This window comes from Sylvia atricapilla, chromosome Z (assembly GCF_009819655.1).
Source record: "Sylvia atricapilla isolate bSylAtr1 chromosome Z, bSylAtr1.pri, whole genome shotgun sequence".
NCBI classification, from domain to species: domain Eukaryota; kingdom Metazoa; phylum Chordata; class Aves; order Passeriformes; family Sylviidae; genus Sylvia; species Sylvia atricapilla.
The window spans coordinates 86,320,766-86,339,051 of record NC_089174.1 but is presented as its reverse complement, the minus strand read 5'-3'; the positions used below and the strand labels follow the sequence as shown (position 1 = coordinate 86,339,051).

The 18,286-nt window shown below is 44.3% G+C and overlaps 1 protein-coding gene across 1 annotated transcript in view; it reads left to right on the top strand.

Moving 5' to 3' along the window:
- The first annotated feature begins 1,489 nt into the window (after positions 1–1,489).
- The window catches only part of LOXHD1 (lipoxygenase homology PLAT domains 1), a 153,472-nt gene continuing 136,675 nt past the window's right edge, over positions 1,490–18,286 (top strand). Inside the window, exon 1 of the mRNA XM_066339598.1 lies at positions 1,490–1,901. Within this exon, the coding sequence (XP_066195695.1) occupies positions 1,490–1,901 (412 nt within the window). The remainder of the gene's footprint in view (positions 1,902–18,286) is intronic.

Here is an 18,286-nt window from a genome sequence, read left to right as displayed (position 1 = left end):
GTGGGCTGAGTTATCCCACAGACAGTGGGTGGTGCAGAAGGTTCTGCATCATCATCCTACAACCCTGCTATAAATCCAGCTATTCCATCACTGGGATTTAAAGCCAGGCTGACTGTCCTGCTTGCTTTATGTACACTTCATCTCCACTGGAGAAATTCAGCATGGTTTTTCTAAACTTCAGGTTTTTATTAAACTTAATTTTCTGTGATAAAGCCCATAACAGCACCTTTGAAGAAAAAAAGAAGATATTATTTTTCTTCTTTTCTGTTCTCATTCTGTCAGACTTTAGATCATTGGCTCCTGACTGCAGCTGAGATTGATCCAATCTCATGGTGTTTGTCCTTCCCTGATCTGCCATGAAAGCCTGCTGGAACCCAGGGCACAAGTAGGGTTCTGGGCAGAGTTTATGCTGCAGTGTCCTTCCAACTGTGCTGTTACATCATTTATTTTTCCCATATCTCTCCTATCTCTCCTCAATATTTGCCCCTGGAAGCAGTCAGATGGGCATATTTGTGCATGTGCTCAGTTATTAATCTAAGTTTTGTTTCTCTTTGGTTGGCCAACACAGGCTGTTATCAAGGCACCTTGTATCCAGCATGCTCAGTGTCTTCTTCTGACGTTTGTATTTATTTCTCATCAGTATTTGGAGGTTCTGGTGGTAGGTACAGCACAGTAAGGAGCTGGAGGAAATGGTTGCAGAAGTGAATTGTTACTGCCATGATATCTCCAGGTCCTGGGGATGTTTGTCTTTTCTGGTCACTGGCCTGGCTGGTTAAAAGGAAGAAAAAAAAAATCCATGTAAAGTTGAGACCACTGTTATCAGTAAAGTGATCCTGACACCATGAATAATGGAGAGGAAATACAGACCAGTGAGATATGGTTGCTTGGTGGGTCTCCTTTTACACCCGTGCATCTGTCTTATAACCACATGACTGGACAGCACTAAGTAATTTTTCATGAGGTTTCTGAAGCTGCAACATGCCATGAGGAAGAGAAATGTCTTTGTTTTCCCCTGCCCTGGGCTGGCATTTGAAGGACAAGGAGCGACTTGACCACGTGCCCTCATCTGACCAATTTTCCAGGGAGCCACAACCTTGATTGGCACATCCTGATACCCTAGACCCAGATTGTCAACTGACTCTGAGCAGAGCTCTGAAAAAAGAGCAGAAAGTTCTCAGCACACACCAATGAATAAATAATAGTAAGGAAAAGGACAGAAACCCCAAAGACAAGGAGAGGCAGAAGAGACAGGAAGGTGCCTCAGTCAAGGAGGAGAAGGAAGACAGAGAGAGGCAGAAAGAGAGTGGGGTTAGGGAGGGACTCCAGGACATATCCATGAGCCAGTGGGGAGGAAGGACATTTTGAAACAAGGGCAGCCCAGCCCCAGGCAAGGAGAGCAGGACTAAAGGACTTTGGCAGCTGGAAAGGTGGCAGAAGATTAAAGCAATCCCAGAGCACTGTTAACAGGGCAGTGGTGCAAAACAATGACATGAAAGAAAAGACTGAAAAGAACAAAACAGACGAGGAGGAAGAGGAGGAGGAAGAGGAAGAGGAGGTAGTGGAAGAGGTAGCTGAGGAAGATGGGGAAGAAGAAAGCCAGGAGAAAAAAAGCAAGAAGAAATCAAAGTCTGAGGACTCAGAGGCTGATGGGGAAGTGAAGAAAAAGAAAAAGAAAAAGACCAAGAAAAGAGAGTATAGCAGTGAGGATGACGATGACTATGAGCGAAGAAAGAAAAAGAAGAAAAAAGGCAAAAAAGGCAAAGACAAGAAGAAGAAGAAGGGTGACAAGTCCAAGAAAGGAAAGATCGATGATAATTTTTTGGAAATGTATGAACAGGAGCTTCGGGACTATCACTCAGACTCCTCCAATGCCACGGAAGATGAATACAACAAAAAAAAAGGTCAGCTCCATCTTTCCCCATCTCCCCTCTTGAGCAGGCACTGTTGGCCCTGCAAATGCTCTTGTTGGGGTCCTCCCTGGGGTACAGGCACTAGTTATTCCTATGTGGGTCATATTTTTGTTAAGTGTTTCACCTGTTTGAGGTGTCACTGACGGGTTGTGTCTCTACGAGCTTTTCTGTTTACCAAGCTGCCTTGCCGTGTGGGTGGTACTGCTGTAATTACATTCTCCTAATTAATATTTGCATTGTGGGGCTGTGCAGAAGCTGCAATCACCAGGCTCCCCTGGTGTAAGCAGGATCCATGGCAGAGGTGCAGGGTCCTGACCAAGCAGAAGCAGCAGGAGCATGCTGGGGATCTCAGCAACCAGAGGGGTGGAACACTTACAATTGATGTAAAAGCAGGAGGTCCAGCACACCAGATCTCTGGCTGTTTTAAGGTCACCAAATAGGCTGGGGAAATATCAATATTAGCCTCTAAACCTGATATACTGTGTTGTTACAGTAAATAGTCTCCTTGTTTCACAAGCAGACTGTACTTTGGTTGAGTGCACGGTGAGCTGTGGCCCAAGTTGCACTGGAGGAGGTTTGGATTGGACATTAGTAAAAAATTTCTTCAAGGCTTATCAAGCCCTGGTGTAGAATGCCAAGGGCAGTGGTGAAGTCTCCAATCCCTGGAAGAATTTAAAAGCCATGTGAAATTGTCACTTGGGGACATGGGTCAGTGGTGGCCCTGGCAGTGCTAGGGTATGGTGAGACTCCATGGTCTTGGAGGGCTTTTCCAATCTAAAATATTCCGTAATTCTGTGACTTAAGGTTTCAGATTATTCACTCAGTGTCATGAGAAGACCATGGGTGTAGCTCCATGACTAAAAGAAAAAGCCTTGACAGGCTGGAGGATGCTCCAAGCAGAGCCAGGTCATCTCCTTGTCAGGGAGGTGGGCAGCAAAGAGGTCATGGATGCTGAGGGGTGGCTACCAGCAACCAGCAACTTGATCTGGCCGTGACTGGGACAAGACACTTCATCTCTCATCACTGTTGTTTCCCCACCAGTTTATTGTGAGGTTATCTTCTTTTCTTCTTGTTAGAGGAGGGATGTTACACGGGAGCTGTAGTTTCGACTTTGGACTCAGATGTTTATTCTTATCTATTGTATAGTCTCATGAGTTGTGAGCCCTAACTAGCAAAGTACAAAATGGAGCTGTCTCTAACTCCTTCCAAGGTCTTTTAAGCACTAATTGTCCAATAACAAAATGACACCTAGATTATTTTTACTTTTACCCCAATAACCAACCACCTAAGGTCTGCAATGCAGACCTTTTTCACCCAGCTTGAAAAAAAACACCCAAAATCAAGAAGAAGAAGATGAAGAAGAAGGACTTAGAAAATGCCTTGAATTCTCCATATTGCTCCAGATATATTACTATATACTAAACCCTTAAATTTTATGTTTTTCATGCTGTGATATCACACACTTCTATTCAAACTACGCACCCACAATCCCAGGGCTATTACTCAATTTTGGTAGCCTGTTCCACAGCCTCAGGTAAAATGCAGTGCTGGTTTGAGGGTCAGTGCCTGCCAGCACAGAAAGCCTGAAATTTTCAGCCTCCAGAATTCCAACAGTTTATGAGAGCATGTGTTGTGTGTGGCAACTGGGAGAACACTTGTGGTGTGGCTCTAGGTTAACTGCTCCTGATGGGTTCTGCAGTGGTGACAAATGGCTGGGAGAAGAAAAACCATCCCATTCCTCTGGTGCAGAGAAGTGAGTCGCTCACAGAAAGGCTGTATTTAGGCCATGCACAAAACCTGCTTAATTTGTGATGGCCCCTGAGAGGTAGAGAGGTTGTCTCGCTTCATGCGACATTTTTTTTATATAGTTGAGCAATAGTAATTTGCCATTTTCAAAGACAGAAACTACAGTAAATGTTTGCAATAATTTCTCCATGGTCCTCTGATGTTAGATATTGGGAAGAACTTCCTGGATCTGAGGGTGGTGAGGCTCTGGCACAGAGCCCAGAAAAGTTGTGGCTGCCCCATCCCTGGAAGTGTCCTAGGCCAGACTGAACAGAGTTTCAGCTATTCCCTTTACTGTGCATCATACTGCTGTTCTCACTGTTTTGAATCAAAAAAAGCAGACTTTTTTGTGTGACTTGTTTGGAGGCTGCTGGAGCCTTTCCCCCAAAGGACCATTGATGAAATGTGTGTTGCTGGTCAGGCTCTGGAGAATTGTGTGTCCTCTACAAAAGCCTCCCAGAAGCTCTGGGGATGTCAGCTGTCTTTGCTGCTGGTGAATATTCAGTAGAGATATATTTCAGTCCACAAGCTGTGATTCCTATTGCTGTAAAAAAGAAAAGAGAGAGATGTTATAAATGTTTTATGAGCAGGGAGTCAATGCTGCCTGTGTCATCTGATGTCCTCTTTATCTTTCTGTATTAGCAAACAAGAGAAGGGATCCCCCCATCAAGTTCAATCGATGACTGAAGAACAAGGCAAATCCAGCTCCTGGGGACAGGAAAACAAAAGATATCAAGTGACTGGGTGATAGTGTGTCTGAGAAAATTAAAGCAGAGATAGCAGGCATTTTTAACTAAATTGCAGCTGTTGTCCATTCCTGTGATCATGGTGTTAATGAGGTTGGTTATTTATTAATAAGTGTTTGCGAAGTTATTTCTACAGTAGAGTAAAGGAAGCTACAGGGAGACTTTATTGTTGCTTTTAAATGTTTACAGGGGGCTTAAAAGAAAGATGTAGAGAGGCTTTTTACCAAGGGCTGTAGTTACGTGATGAGGAGGAATGGATTTAAACTTAGAGAGCAGGTTTGAGTGAACGTAAGGGAGAAATTACTCCCTGTGAGGGTGGTGAGGCCATGGCACAGGGTGTCCAGAGCAGCTGTGGCTGCCTCCTCCCTGGAAGTGTCCAAGGCCAGGTTGGATGGGGCTTGGAGCACCCTGGGATGGTGGAAGGTGTCCCTGTCCACGGCAGGAGGCTGGAACTGGATGATCTTTGAAGTCCCTTCCAACCCAAACCATTCTACAGTCTTGAGCTGCCAAAACCAGTGCAAATGGCCTGTTGTGTAACAAACATTTAAACATGGAATCCATGGCTTTAAGGAGCAGTAGGTACCCAGATAGTGTTCACACAGCTCCCAGGCTGCCCAAATCATCATTAAAGCTTCTACAGGTGCTTCTACAGATACAGAGATTCAGATGTATTTTGGAGAAAAACTCTTTAGAGGAATTTAGCTCTTCTTTTTTCCATACCTTTCTCTTAATATCTCAGGTCTTGTCTGTGATACGGAAGAGTGAGACTGACATTATTATTTATCTTCCCATCCAAGTGTATGGTCATTGAATTTTGAAGGAAGGGACCAAACGTCTCTCTCTGTTTTCTAGGTGACTCCTGCCAAAGACATGGATATCTCTCTGTTGGTAGGAAGAAAAAAAAAAAACGTTCTTCTTTCCAAACTTGCTTTCATGCCATTAAATGTGTCTTTCCTCTGGCTGAATCAGTAGCTGCCACCTTGGTGAGTCCAGGCCCAGACATGCACAGGGTGTGACAGATGGTGGAAAGCTCCTTCCTGTCCCATGTCAAAGCAAAATGCTGATGACTCAGGAGAATTTCTAACTTACCTCTTTGATGAGGCTCACCAAGAGGTATAACTCACTTCAGAGGATAACAATCCATTTTTGGAGGTTGTCATGATGGTAACATCCCCTATTTTTCTTTTCACCTTTTCTCCTCCATTTTTTTTTCCTACCATGTTTCAGATATGGATATTATGGTGGGATCACCATCCCTTGAAGTGCTAAAAAAACCATGTGCATATGTCACTTGGGGACATTGATTGCTGGTGGCCTTGGCAGTGTCAGGGCATGGTTTAACTCAATGATCTTAGAGGGCTTTTCTAACCCCAGGAGATTTCCGTGATTCTCTGCTGTTTTCTCCTTCTTGCACAATGGGTCAAGCTGGACTTCAGTGATTTTAGCATTACAGTCATAACATAAAGAATGCTACTCACAAAATTCACATTTCTGTTAACATATTGCCTCAAATGGTGATGGAAGGGGGAAACAGCCACTGTTGGTTTGTAAATAGATATGCAAGCTGCTCATAATTTCCTTTGATGTGTGCCATGATTTATTGTGTTAAATTTATGACATCATGGTTGTGATCCTATTCCTTCAGCGACTGCTGCAAAGGGTTGCACAGGAAGAGCATTCAGGACATGCTGAGTTTATTGCTAAGTTCTGTTTAATGCCATTTAGCAGGAGTGGAGGAGAGCAAGAGCTGTGTAGTGGCCAGCTCTGTCCCTCTGCTCTGTACAGAACTGCAGTGATGCTTTTATAGACAATCACCAGTGGCAGAATCACCTTGTGTGCACCCTGCTCCCACTGATCTTCCCCAGCTGAGGCTTTGATTAATATTCTGAGTCAGGATGAACAAGGACTCCTCTTTGGAAGACAGATATTATTTTTACTCCTTGGCACTAAAATGAGCTTTGGTTTTGGGCATAAAACATTCTGAGGAGAGCTTTGTGCCAGTGGCAATTTTGTGTCTCGTGATCCAGTGGGAGATGCAAACTGTGCTGCTGAGAGAAGGTAGTTCTGAACTCTCTGCACTCTCCTTGGAATTATGGATCTCATCTGCTTGCCTCCCAGCATCTCTCAGCTGCAAATGACCACAGAAAAGATGTATTTTGAAAAGTTTAGATAATTTTGTTTGTTAGATGTGCATATGTGCCTGGAATAGAAAAGGCTTCAGAACTATTTAATTGAGTCTTCCAGCACCAGAAGGGAGCCTACAGGAGAGTGGGAAAGGGACTTCTTACAAGAGTCTGGAGAGACAGGACAATGGCAAATTACTTCATACTGAGAGAGGGTGGTTTACAGTTGGATGTTAGGAGGAAATTCTTCTCTGTGCAGGGGGTGAAGCACAAGATCTCCCATCTCTGAAAGTGTTCAAGGGCAGCTTGGATGGGGCCTGGAGCAACATGGGATAGTGGGATGTGTCCCTGCCCATGGCAGGGGGCTTGGGACCAGGTTGTCTTTGAGGTCCTCTCCAACCCAGGCCACTCTATGATTCTATGAACTACCACAGAAGTTCACTATTGTGTGACAGAACAAGCCAATACTAAAATAGTTGTGATACTGGAGTGTTGATTAGTGTCAGGAGCATTTGGTAATACCCCTTATGTAGGTGCTAAAAAACCTTTGTGCCTGTCTATTAGACACCCCTGCTACACACCTGTGTACTCCCACTGGAGAACTGAAGTTGCCCAGAGCTGTCGTGAAACAGGGCCTTACAAATTGGAAATGAGTGATTAAAACACAGGGAGAGGGGCTTTGCAAGGAATCACAATAGCTCTTCATAGTTCATGATGAGCCATGGACTTGGAACAGGGATGTCACTAGTCACTGGTGTGGAAAATCATTGTCATAAAGCAGATGAATGCAAATAAACCTTTTTGGAGCACGTTCTTGCTGGTGTCTGGAGGTTTGCAGATGTCACCTCTCCCTCGCAGGTGTGTGTTTGGCCAAGGGCAGGCACAGAGCTGGGGGCAGCGAGCACTTGTGCTCCCACACCCCTCCCTCTGCCAGGGCAGAACCCCAAACACATGCAGGATTCATTCTTGTGAGGCACACATGCTCCATTTGGGATGGCTCAGCCCAGCTGGCAGCACCAAAAACAGCATCGAGGAACAGCTGTGGGTGCCAGGCTGCCAAAGGCAGGGCACAGCTGATGTGAAACCCACACCCGCGAGCACTGCTGCTCCCCTCACACCCAAAACAATCAGATCTGAATGGAGTGGAGAGCTCAGTTTTATAGAGCTCGGTTTTATAGCCTTAATTGCCTGTGGGTGCCTTTTAGATTGAGTGTTTGGGTTTGGACTTGAATAGAAAATACCTGAGAGCTCCTGGAGAGGAGCTGAACGAGTTTGCACTGAGAATAGGTGTTAAATGCAGATCAGTATGCTCAGTCCTAGATGTGTTCCCCACAACACAGGCATCCTATCAGTCTGGATTCAATTATCTGTAGCATCCAAGGAGCCCTCTCTGAGGAAGGTGACCTTTAGAGGATGCAGGACTAGAATTCGATCACATTGAAATGATTCAACAATATTTGGGGGTTTTTACCTTCCCTTTTCCCTTGTATCCCTCTTCCCTTTTCTCTTTCCTCTCTTAAGAATCAAGATTTCTATGTCTTTAAAACATCCAAGCTTTGCCTGGGTAGTTTTTCATTCTCTGGTTGCAGAAAGAGAACTGAGATGATGCTTTTGCTCACAGGTACAGCAGTTCCTCCACCGGTACATCAAATTCCCAGTTTAGGGACTGCATTGATATTTTAAGGATCATTAGTTTTGTTCCCATTTATACTTTGTTAAATATACATCTTCTAGGCCCTCCGTGAAGCTGTTTATCATCCTGTCCCTGGGAATTTGGACTGAATACTGTTCTATTGAAACAGCAGAATTGCATCCATCAGGATGGAAAGTCTGGGCAAAAAAAATAATACTGAGCTACAAGTGGCTAAGGACAGAGAGGGGTTAGAGCAAACCAGTATTTTGTTCCAGCACAGGACAATCCCACTGCCTCAGGTGAGGTGGTTTATCCATCTGAGCCCCAGGGAACCAGAGACTCACGGTGGGTTTGGTTTGGTGTCAATAGCCTCTGATCACTGCTGGGATGTGGTGGTTTACTGAGGGTTTGTTTCAGCTGCCAAAGTTGCAATCAGGATGTAGCTACCAGATTCATATGTTTTTGTCTGGTTAAGGCCTCCTCTAGGCTGACTATTGCTGCTCCAAGAAATATTTATTTATTGTAAGTGCCTTGTGGGAGCAGCTCTTTCTCCAGGTATTGTCAGAGGGGTTTTTCTTCCTTGCAACACAGTGACACCAATACCTGAAAGGTAACACTTAAAGGAAGACTGAAAATAATAATTGTGACTTTTGTTGATGGATTTACATGTACTGCAAGACAGGCTGGACAGATATCACTGAGGAGTTATGCATTGTTGCTGTAATTGAATGTGGTTGTTGGAAACTAGGTCTTTTTGGCACTTTGTCACCTGATGTTCAGATCTATTGTGTTTTTCAGCATCAGTTTGGAGCTCTACATTTTACAGACATCTGTATTGTAGTAGTATCCCAATCAGACTTTCTCTGTGAGCTGTAAGTGTTAGTGAAGACATATTTGTGAAGAAGGCAGAGGGAGGAATGCTATAGCAAATTTTTTAAAAAAATTCTGCTTAAGGTGCTATTTGAATAGTAGAATCTCTGTGCCATGACTACTTAAACTGGGGAGCTGTTATTTATTCTTATAATCACAGAATCATAGAATGGTTTGGGTTGGAAGGGACCTTAGAGGTTGACTAATTCCAACACCCTGCCATGAGCAGGGACACCTTCCACTAGACCAGTTTGCTCCAAACCTCGGCCAACCTAACTCATAATGATATCTGACAATTCTCACATAAACACAGGTAACACACACAGCTCGTATTCATTACAAACTCCTGTCAGGCATCATTCCCTGCTTAGGCCAAGCATCAGCCTGAAACACAGCTAGAAAACAGCTCCCAGGAGCAACATGTGCTGGTTCCTCGCCCAAGAGGGACAAGGGTGCAGTGTCCCCTCGGGCTTGCAGCCAGTGTCCCTGCTGTGGGCCAGCTGTCCATGCTCACCCTGTCACCCAGACCTCACCTGCTGGTGGCTTTGCCAGCTGTTGGCTCCGTGGCTTTCCCAGCTGTCGACTCAGTTGCTCTGCCAGCTGTTCCCTCCTGGACACATTCCTGTTGGATTCAGAGCCTTGGGCCAAAGCAGTTTTGAGACATGTTGATGTGGGTGTGTTTTTCTCTGTGAAAACAGCTCAGCTGCTCCCTGGAAAAAAAAGGCTGTGAGAAATGTCTCACCTTGCTCATCTCAGGGAAAGTCCAACATCCAACACCTGCAAGACCCCCAGGCCAGAGATGCTGGGCAGGAGTGGGCAATAAAAGAATCTTTGGTGAAATTGCTCTTTGTCCTACCTGGGTGTTGGGGTCAGGGTTGGCAGCAAGGAAAGCATGTCTCCTTGATCTTGGTTTTTCTCTGCCTAGGTGACTAGAATAAGATGGGGATCTTGTTAAAGAGTCTGATGACACAGAACATAAAGCCACAGGATGGTTTGGGTTGGAGGGGCTGTTGATTTTGAAGAACCCCCTGCCATGGATAGGGACACATTCCACTATCCCAGGGTGCTCCAAGCCATGTCCAGCCTGGCCTTGGACACTGCCAGGGATCCAGCGGCAGGCACAGCTGCTCTGGGCACCCTGTGCCAGGGCCTCCCCACCCTCACAGGGAAGAATTTCTCCCCAGTATCCCATCTAACCCTTCTCTCTGGCAGTGGGATATCATTCCTTGTGTCCTGTCAACCCAGGCTCTTGTCCAATGTCTGTCCCCAGCTCTTTTATAAGCTTGCTTCAGGTATTCCAAAGCTGCTAGAAAGTCCTCCCAGATGCTCCTCTTCTATAGGCTGAACTATCACAATGCCTTCAGCTGTTTCCTCTCCTCTCCTCTCCTCTCCTCTCCTCTCCTCTCCTCTCCTCTCCTCTCCTCTCCTCTCCTCTCCTCTCCTCTCCTCTCCTCTCCTCTCCTCTCCTCTCCTCTCCTCTCCTCTCCTCTCCTCTCCTCTCCTCTCCTCTCCTCTCCTCTCCTCTCCTCTCCTCTCCTCTCCTCTCCTCTCCTCTCCTCTCCTCTCCCTCTCACCACAGGCATGACAGACAGCAGGGAATTACTTTCAGCTGCATTTTGCAGACACACTGCTCTACCACAGACTTTGTTCAGAGCTGCAGATAAAATCGATTTCATATTTTACCCAGGCTGTGCTATACACCTCCCATTGGACAGAAATTTCAAATGTTCTTGTCAATAGTGTGACTCAGAGACACCCCATGTTCTGGCAGGTCCTTCTTGCCTCCAAGAGATGATGAAAGAAATGGAACAGGTTTGTGTTGTGAATGTCTCTCTCCCCTGAGGCACAGTGTTTTCCTCCAACACAATTTAAGCTTGAATAAAAAATATGTTTATTGCTAAACTAATTCTACTGTACTGTTCCAGCAAAGAATTAAGGTGGCTTTTTCCTGGTAGTGCTCAGGCAAAAAACACTCTTTAAGTGATAGCTGGAGCACCAGATGAATCAAGTTTGGCTTCCTACAGTGCATGAGAATGAAATGTTGATTTTTACAATAGCTGATGAAGTAAAACACAGTCCAAACCATGACTTCTCTGCCTGTGGGAACAGGCAGGACAGTGTTCAGCTTTGGATTTATATTTTAAGAGATAAATGATATTTCAGAGCTCAAGATAATGATACTTGTGTGTACCAGCACTAAGTTTGCTAGAAGAAAACCTCCCCAATTCATGTCCATGACAAGTCTCAAAATGCAAGATGCTATTAATTCTGCAATTCCTTGTATAAACTATGAATAGCAAAATGTGGAACAGTGTGCAACCAGTCCAAATATTTGTGGAAAAAAAATCCTTCTCTTTTGCTTTGAATAATTAATTTGGCATCCATGCCAGACTCAAAAGCTTCTTTCCATTAAGCACATAAAGAGCAGGCAATCTCTCATAGAGTATGAGGCCCAAATCTGCTCACAGTTCTGAGGTATGAATCCAAAGCCATTGTGCTCAAGTCAATGGAGTTAGTCAGGATTTGCTTCAGAGTGAATGAGGGGAGAATTTGACTCATTTTGTGTATGACAAGAGATTATTGCAGAAATTGTGGCTCACTAAAAACAAACAGGCTACAATTTAAAAGGCCTGTCTTTGTGGTGGGTAAAGGATGGTCCTGATTAAACTGTAACTATCATAAGTATTTAACTGATGTGTTCACATGCCCAGAGCATTGTTTTGTCAAACATAGCCTGTAACAGTCAGCACAGACCCTTGAAAACTTCCAAGTATTTTGCATAAATGTCAAGGTTCTCTTCAGGTGCTCCAAGACAAACACATTCCAAAGTGCTTCAGGAGAAGCCAGAGTGATTGGTGCTTTGCATGAATCAACAAGAAGTGAATATTGAGAATAATCAGTGAATTCCCAGCTGGAAGTGCAGTGAAGTGCAAACAACCATTAGTGCTGCTGAGGTAAATGCATCCTGCTAAAGAGATGCATCTGAAGGTAGCTCTGAAAGCCATAGCTTCGAAGCAGTTGGTGTTGATTTGGGCTTTTATTCAAGATGAATCACAGAATCCCAGCACGGCTCGGGCTGAAAGGGACCACAGTGGGTCCTGTGGTTCCATCTCCTTGCTCCAGCAGGGTCATATCGAAGGACAGGGCACAGGATTTTGTCCAGATGGTTCTGGAATATCTCCAGTGAGGGAGGCTCCATGCCCTCCATGGTCTCTGTTTCTGCCCTGGGTCACCACACAGAGAACAATTTCTTCCTCATCTTCAGGTGGAACTTCCTGAGCATCAGTTTCTCCCTGTTCCTCTTGTTCAATTGCTCTGCATCCTTGAGAAGAGCCTGGTCCATCCTCTGACACATCCCTTCAGAAACGTTTTTTTTTTCCTTTCCCTCTTCCTTCCCCAAACCCCACACTATCTTTTCTGTCTTATTTCACCTGCTGAATCATTATTGTGGCACAGCCTTAAATTATTTTCTACCAAGGGCCAGTCTTGCTAGACAGATTTCAGGCACCAGCTCAGTCCTCCATATTCACCACAAGAGAACGTGGACTGACAGGACCAGCAGTCACTGCCATAATTGATGCTGAGCAGTCCCATGCCTTTGGAGTCAGAAAAACCTGAATTAATCAGCCAAAGCACTCTCCTGTCCTGGAAACATTCCTTTCTTGGGCAGCTAAGGGAAGTTTCCATGCTCTTGGCTACAGTGTCCCAGCCTGCACTTGTCAGTGTATATAGTTTTACAGTAATTTTAGGAGTCATTTTGAAGGAAGTGTTTCTCTTCTCTCATCATTGAATGGATGGATTTATACTAGCCCACTTCATATTTATCATCTCCTTCTGCAAGGCAAGGAAAGCAATGTGTTTCCAGCAGTGATGCAATGTAACTTGATACTGATTTTATGCTGCCTGTATCCTGCGCTTGAAATGACCATTTCTGAATGCTTATTTCCAACAAAGAAAGTACTGTCTGTAATTTCCTTTATTGAGCCTGTATTTGCCTGAGAAAAGCAGTAATGGGTTTGCAGTTCATAGCAAATCAGCCCTGTTTAGCTTGCTGGAGCTTTCACCAGCTTCTGAAGCCTTCGTGCTGGATAGCTGAACAGTGGAGTCAGCTGGGGATTCAATATCTACCAGAGGAGATAAGTGAACTAAATTCCACTTGATTGAGATAGTATTTGGAACAAAAGAGCCTGTATCAGTAAGTGTATTAAAGCTTTGTATTGACTCTGCCTGGCCCACTGGGAGAAAATCAAGATTTGGAGACTGGGCTGAAAGTCAAGCATTCCCATACTAACACTTTGAATTTTTTGTAACTTGGCTGTGATCTGAGCGCTCAGAATAGACTTTGACCTTGGGGTGGGGTCGTTTGCTACCCAAAAGCACCTTGATGTGGGTGTCTTCCTGTGAGCAGAAGCCCTTGCAGCATGATGGTCAGACTGGGGTGCAGCCCTCCCTCTCTTGCCTTGGTGGTCTCTCTGTGGGGCTCCTCTACCCAGGGGCTGACATGAACTCAGCCAACATTGCCAGAAAAAGCATTGAGAAGTACCACAGGTTTGGGTTGGAAGGGATTGATGCAGTCTTACACATGCTCAGAGAGTAATTAGCTCTCTGAAGATGTATCAAGCCTGAGGGTTGACCTGCAACTTCCCAGCGTGTCTTAATAATAGCAAGACAACTTCTCTGGACAAGCTTTGTAAAATAAAAGGGTTTAATAATGACAAACATAGTAAACGTTATCGAACAAAAGAAATGTAAGTCAAACACAGTGCAGAGAACTCTTTTACACTGCTAAGTTGGTCCAAAAAAGTGTTTGAGCCCCTCTGTGCAGTTTTTAAAGTATTTGATGGTCCAGGTGGGTTTTTTGGCACCTTACCCAATGAAATTGGCAGCAGGTTTTGAGAAACATTTCCAAAGCTCAACCAGTGCCCCTCTGCTGGCTCTGGGCCAAAGCTCATGAGACTGGAACAGAACTTTCTAGCTTGGCTTCCTTACATATTCAAAGGTAAGCCAAAACTTTTTTTCTTAAATGGAATAATTTCTTTGGGTGTGGACATGCACTCCAACAATGGACCTCTAAGAATATTTAATTCCAAGCTTCTGCCACTGGCAAGGAAACCCTGCACTGGAGCAGATTGCTCCAAGCCCCAGGGCTGGAATATCTGAATTCTGGCTTCATGACCTAACCCCTTGGGTGAAGCTTGGGTGAAGGCCTTTGGGGATCCTGTCCATGTCTGAAGGGAGGTGAATGACCAGTGAATATATTTGGAGGCATGGGCATGTCATGTTATGTTTGACCAAGAAGGAAGTAGGGACATCAGGGGTGCAAAGTCAAACACAGAGCAAGTAAGAAGCCTCTGCCAAAGTACATCTCAGTATGTTAAAACAGCAGGAACACATAAAACGAGTTGGTTTTTAATATTGCAGAAGCCAAAAAGCCATTGCAAAACTCTGAAGAATCACCATGGAGGAAAGTTTTTGGTGAACATTAAGACCCATGATCCAGAAAATAATCATGGAGGTGGACCCTCCATTGGAACTCGGGTCTTTTAAGTGATGGAGAGCGTGGAAAATATGAAAAATAGGGACTCAATATGGGAAGATTGGAAATGCAATGAGGCGATCCAAAAAGGAAGTAAGGAGCTTGGTGGGAAGATGTATGAAATTTATACTATACCTGAGAATTTAATTTCTGTATTTTCCTAATGCTCCCTGCCACAACTAGAGCACTGAAGTAGTAAATTTGATCCTTCTAACCTAGATGCCAGCTTTGGTTAGATAATTTCCACAGATATACAATTTCAAGCATTTTAGTTAATTCAGTTTTATCATCCTAAATCGCAAAATATAAGATGTTTATGCTTGGGATTTGCTAACACTGGACATGTTCTCTCAGAGCCTTAATATCCAATTATTCAGGAACTAACTAGAGGGTGGTTATGAAATGTCACTAACCTACAGGTCTTGTTGAACTATATCATGGATGCTGTTCTCAGCAAATGGGCTGGGGTACAAAATGTTGATTCCTATCCCAGCTCAGTATCCTTTTCTGCATGCTGGGTCCTCAAGCTTCAGAAAAAATATGACACCCATTAGCTGTCAGGGGCTGATAAAAAAAAATGAAGAAAAAAAATGTAAAGAGAAGAAACAATCCTGAATCTGTACTGCTGAACTTCAATGCTTTAGAAGGAAGTGGCTAAATAATCTGCATTTATCTCCTGCCTTTTGCAGAAGGAGTGGCATCAATATTAGCATTAAACTTTAATTTTCTTCCTGCAAAGGAAATTACGGGCCTTGTATCCATGACATCACTGGAAATCTGGGACATCACTTATTTGCACAGCTGGCCATCCAGGTGTAATGCTGGGAAAGGGGTGGCAGGGCTTCTTCCCCCTTCCAGCAGTGCACTGTGACATGTGTCAGATGCAGTGATATGCTGATGTCACCAACCCAGACCCTCCTTTTGTCCCTCAGTGCAACCTTAATTAGAGTGGTGTTAACCACAGTGCATGCCTGGTAATGACATGAGCTAATCAAGCAGGGCTCAGCACATCATAAGGTTCACACCTGGTGAAAACTATTCATCCATGTGCTGCCTGCCCACTGCAGTGTATGGAGGCTGATTTTAGGGTTGTGATCCTAAAATGCATCCCATCTACTCGGGTTGTCATTGTTCTACAACTGTGAGTCTCTCACTGCAGAAATTCAATGAGGGATTTGATTTTTAGTGGGGGGAGATTGTGGCTTGGTGGTGGGTTTTGTCTTAGACACTGTCCCTGTATCCCATCACCTCACTTGCTAGGGGTTGAAAAGTGGGAGTAGATCATGTTCTACAGCTTCTGTAAGGAAATTAAGATTAGTTGTACAGCTGAAGTGATGCCAATGCCAGCACAGGTGCAGCAGACCAGCTCAAGAAGGGGTTTCACTTGATGGACAGGTCTAACACATCACATATAAGCTATAAGTCCTAGCTCTTCTTTAGCAGTAAAAAAAACTCTCACTAGAAAAACTGTCAGAGCTTTTGAAAGGTCTCTGGGAACTTACAGGTTGTTTGTGATAGCTGTTTTTTTCCCTCTTCTCACGTGAAAAATGCCTGCACACCAGCACAAAGTTGAACATGACTTGGCCTCACCCTTGAAAACCAGAACAGGGGCAATTTTGCTAAGGTTCTGTGGGAAAAAAGGAGACAGTGCCTACAGGTCCTCTTCCTTCAAAAAGCTTGGAATTACAGAATCATTAAGGTTGGAAAAGACCTCCAAGATCACCAAGTCCAACCTCTGACCAAACACGATGTTCTCAACTAGACCAGACACCAAGTGCCACATCCAGTGGTTGCAGCTCTCAGAGGGATGCTGAGCTGTGGCTGCCACTTTGGCAGTGCCTGTAGGGAGCTCAGTTGTCGTTGTCATTTGTGACAAACACTATCCACGGCGCAGATAAGCCATAATGCTCTTTGGGATGATCAGGCATGAAAGGCTGCTCAGGATGAGCACAGCGATGTTTTCGCCGGCTGCTCCCGGTGCGGAGCCGCAAGCCCCGGAGCGCCGGGCGGTGACTCACCGGGGCAGGGTGAAAAAAGCTGGGGACATCGCAAAAACCCTCCTCCTGCTGATGGATAACACGTCCTCTGCCTCCCCCCGCTATGCCAAACACCTCCCGTCGGCATGCGGGAATGCCAATAGGGGGAAGGTGAAACGAAAGCACTGCTCAATCACATTATTCATCTGCAAGCTGTGGATCGCATATTCTTCCCGGATATTTTTTTCTTTTTCTTCTTCTTTTTTTTTTTTTTTTTTTCATTTTTTTTTCTTCTTTTTTTCTTTTTTCCAAATAAATCTCCTCTTCCTTCGAGCCTGTGAATGAAATACACCAAGCCAAGGGATTCTTAAAACGTTGCCAAGCACAGATCACAACTTACTGTCGTTATTACAATAATGTGCCCTCTCTTTCTGTCCTATTTACATTCATGGGAGGGTGAGATTAGGAAAATATTGCATTTTTCTTTCCTCAGTGCAATAGAGCTGATGGAAATGAAGAATAGTTTTAATCAGTTTTACATGAGTGCCCTGCATTTTGCTCTTGTGGTTGAAAAGGTGATAAAATTTCTTTTTGGTGATGTTTTGAGGGAAGAGATTTATTGTGGGAAAAAAAATTCAATGCTCAGATCAGAGTTACAATACATTTTTTGTATCTTTTGAATATATATAGAATAGAATAGAATAGAATAGAATAGAATAGAATAGAATAGAATAGAATCCATATGTGAATAGAATAGGTTTGTGGTGTAGTGAGGGAGAAATGGACACAAATATAATACGTAACAGTTCTGCTCCACCCAGGAGGAGGGACATTTTTACAGCATTAGTTGTGAGAAATCCCATAGTTGGCAGTCAGTTTGTGCAGGATGAAATGATGAAAGCATAGCCTTTCTGCTAGCTTACAGTTTTTAGGTTAAAATGCCATCAGACCATGAACATCATGTTGTCAGAAGCCAAAAAAGGCCATCAGGGTATGTAGTTTGGCCACAGGAGAGGTTTTATAATTTTCCTCTTCCTTCTGTGTTGAGCCAGCTGAGACATGTCCTTCAGTAAAGTAACCTGTTTTCAAGCCTAAAGTCTTGTTCTAGCATCACTCATCATCCTAAGGAATGTGTGTCTGACTGTTATTTGAATCTGTCTAACTCTGCCTTTTGGCCATTGCATCCTGTCATGCCATTTGAGTAAAAGGCACTTTTTAACTTGTGTGTCTCCCAAGAAGATATATGTGTGTGTAAATAAAGTTGTCACTCAGTCTGCTACTCGTAAAGATAAATAGATAGAGCTTTGAGACTCTAATTTAAGTATTCTCCTACCTATTGTCAGGGGTTTATGTTGGATCTCAGGGAAAGGCTCTTCCCCCAGAGGGTGCTGGCACTGCCCAGGGAATGGGCACGGCCCCAGAGCTCCAGGAGAGCTGGGACAGCACTGCCAGGGATGCCAGGGTGGGATTGTTGGGGGGACTGTGCAGGGACAGGAGCTGGGCTTGATCATCCTTGTGGGTCCTGTGAGAGACTGGAAAGATTGGTGTCTTGCTGAGCGAGTTTTTTTGGGGCCTTCCAAGTCTCTTCCAATTCAGGACATTCTGTGATTCTCTTCATGATTTATCATTTTGTCTTTGGTAAAATCTCCAGAACAACCAAAACGCAAAATTCCCGGCTGTAGCAATGTCTCAGCTCTCATACAAATA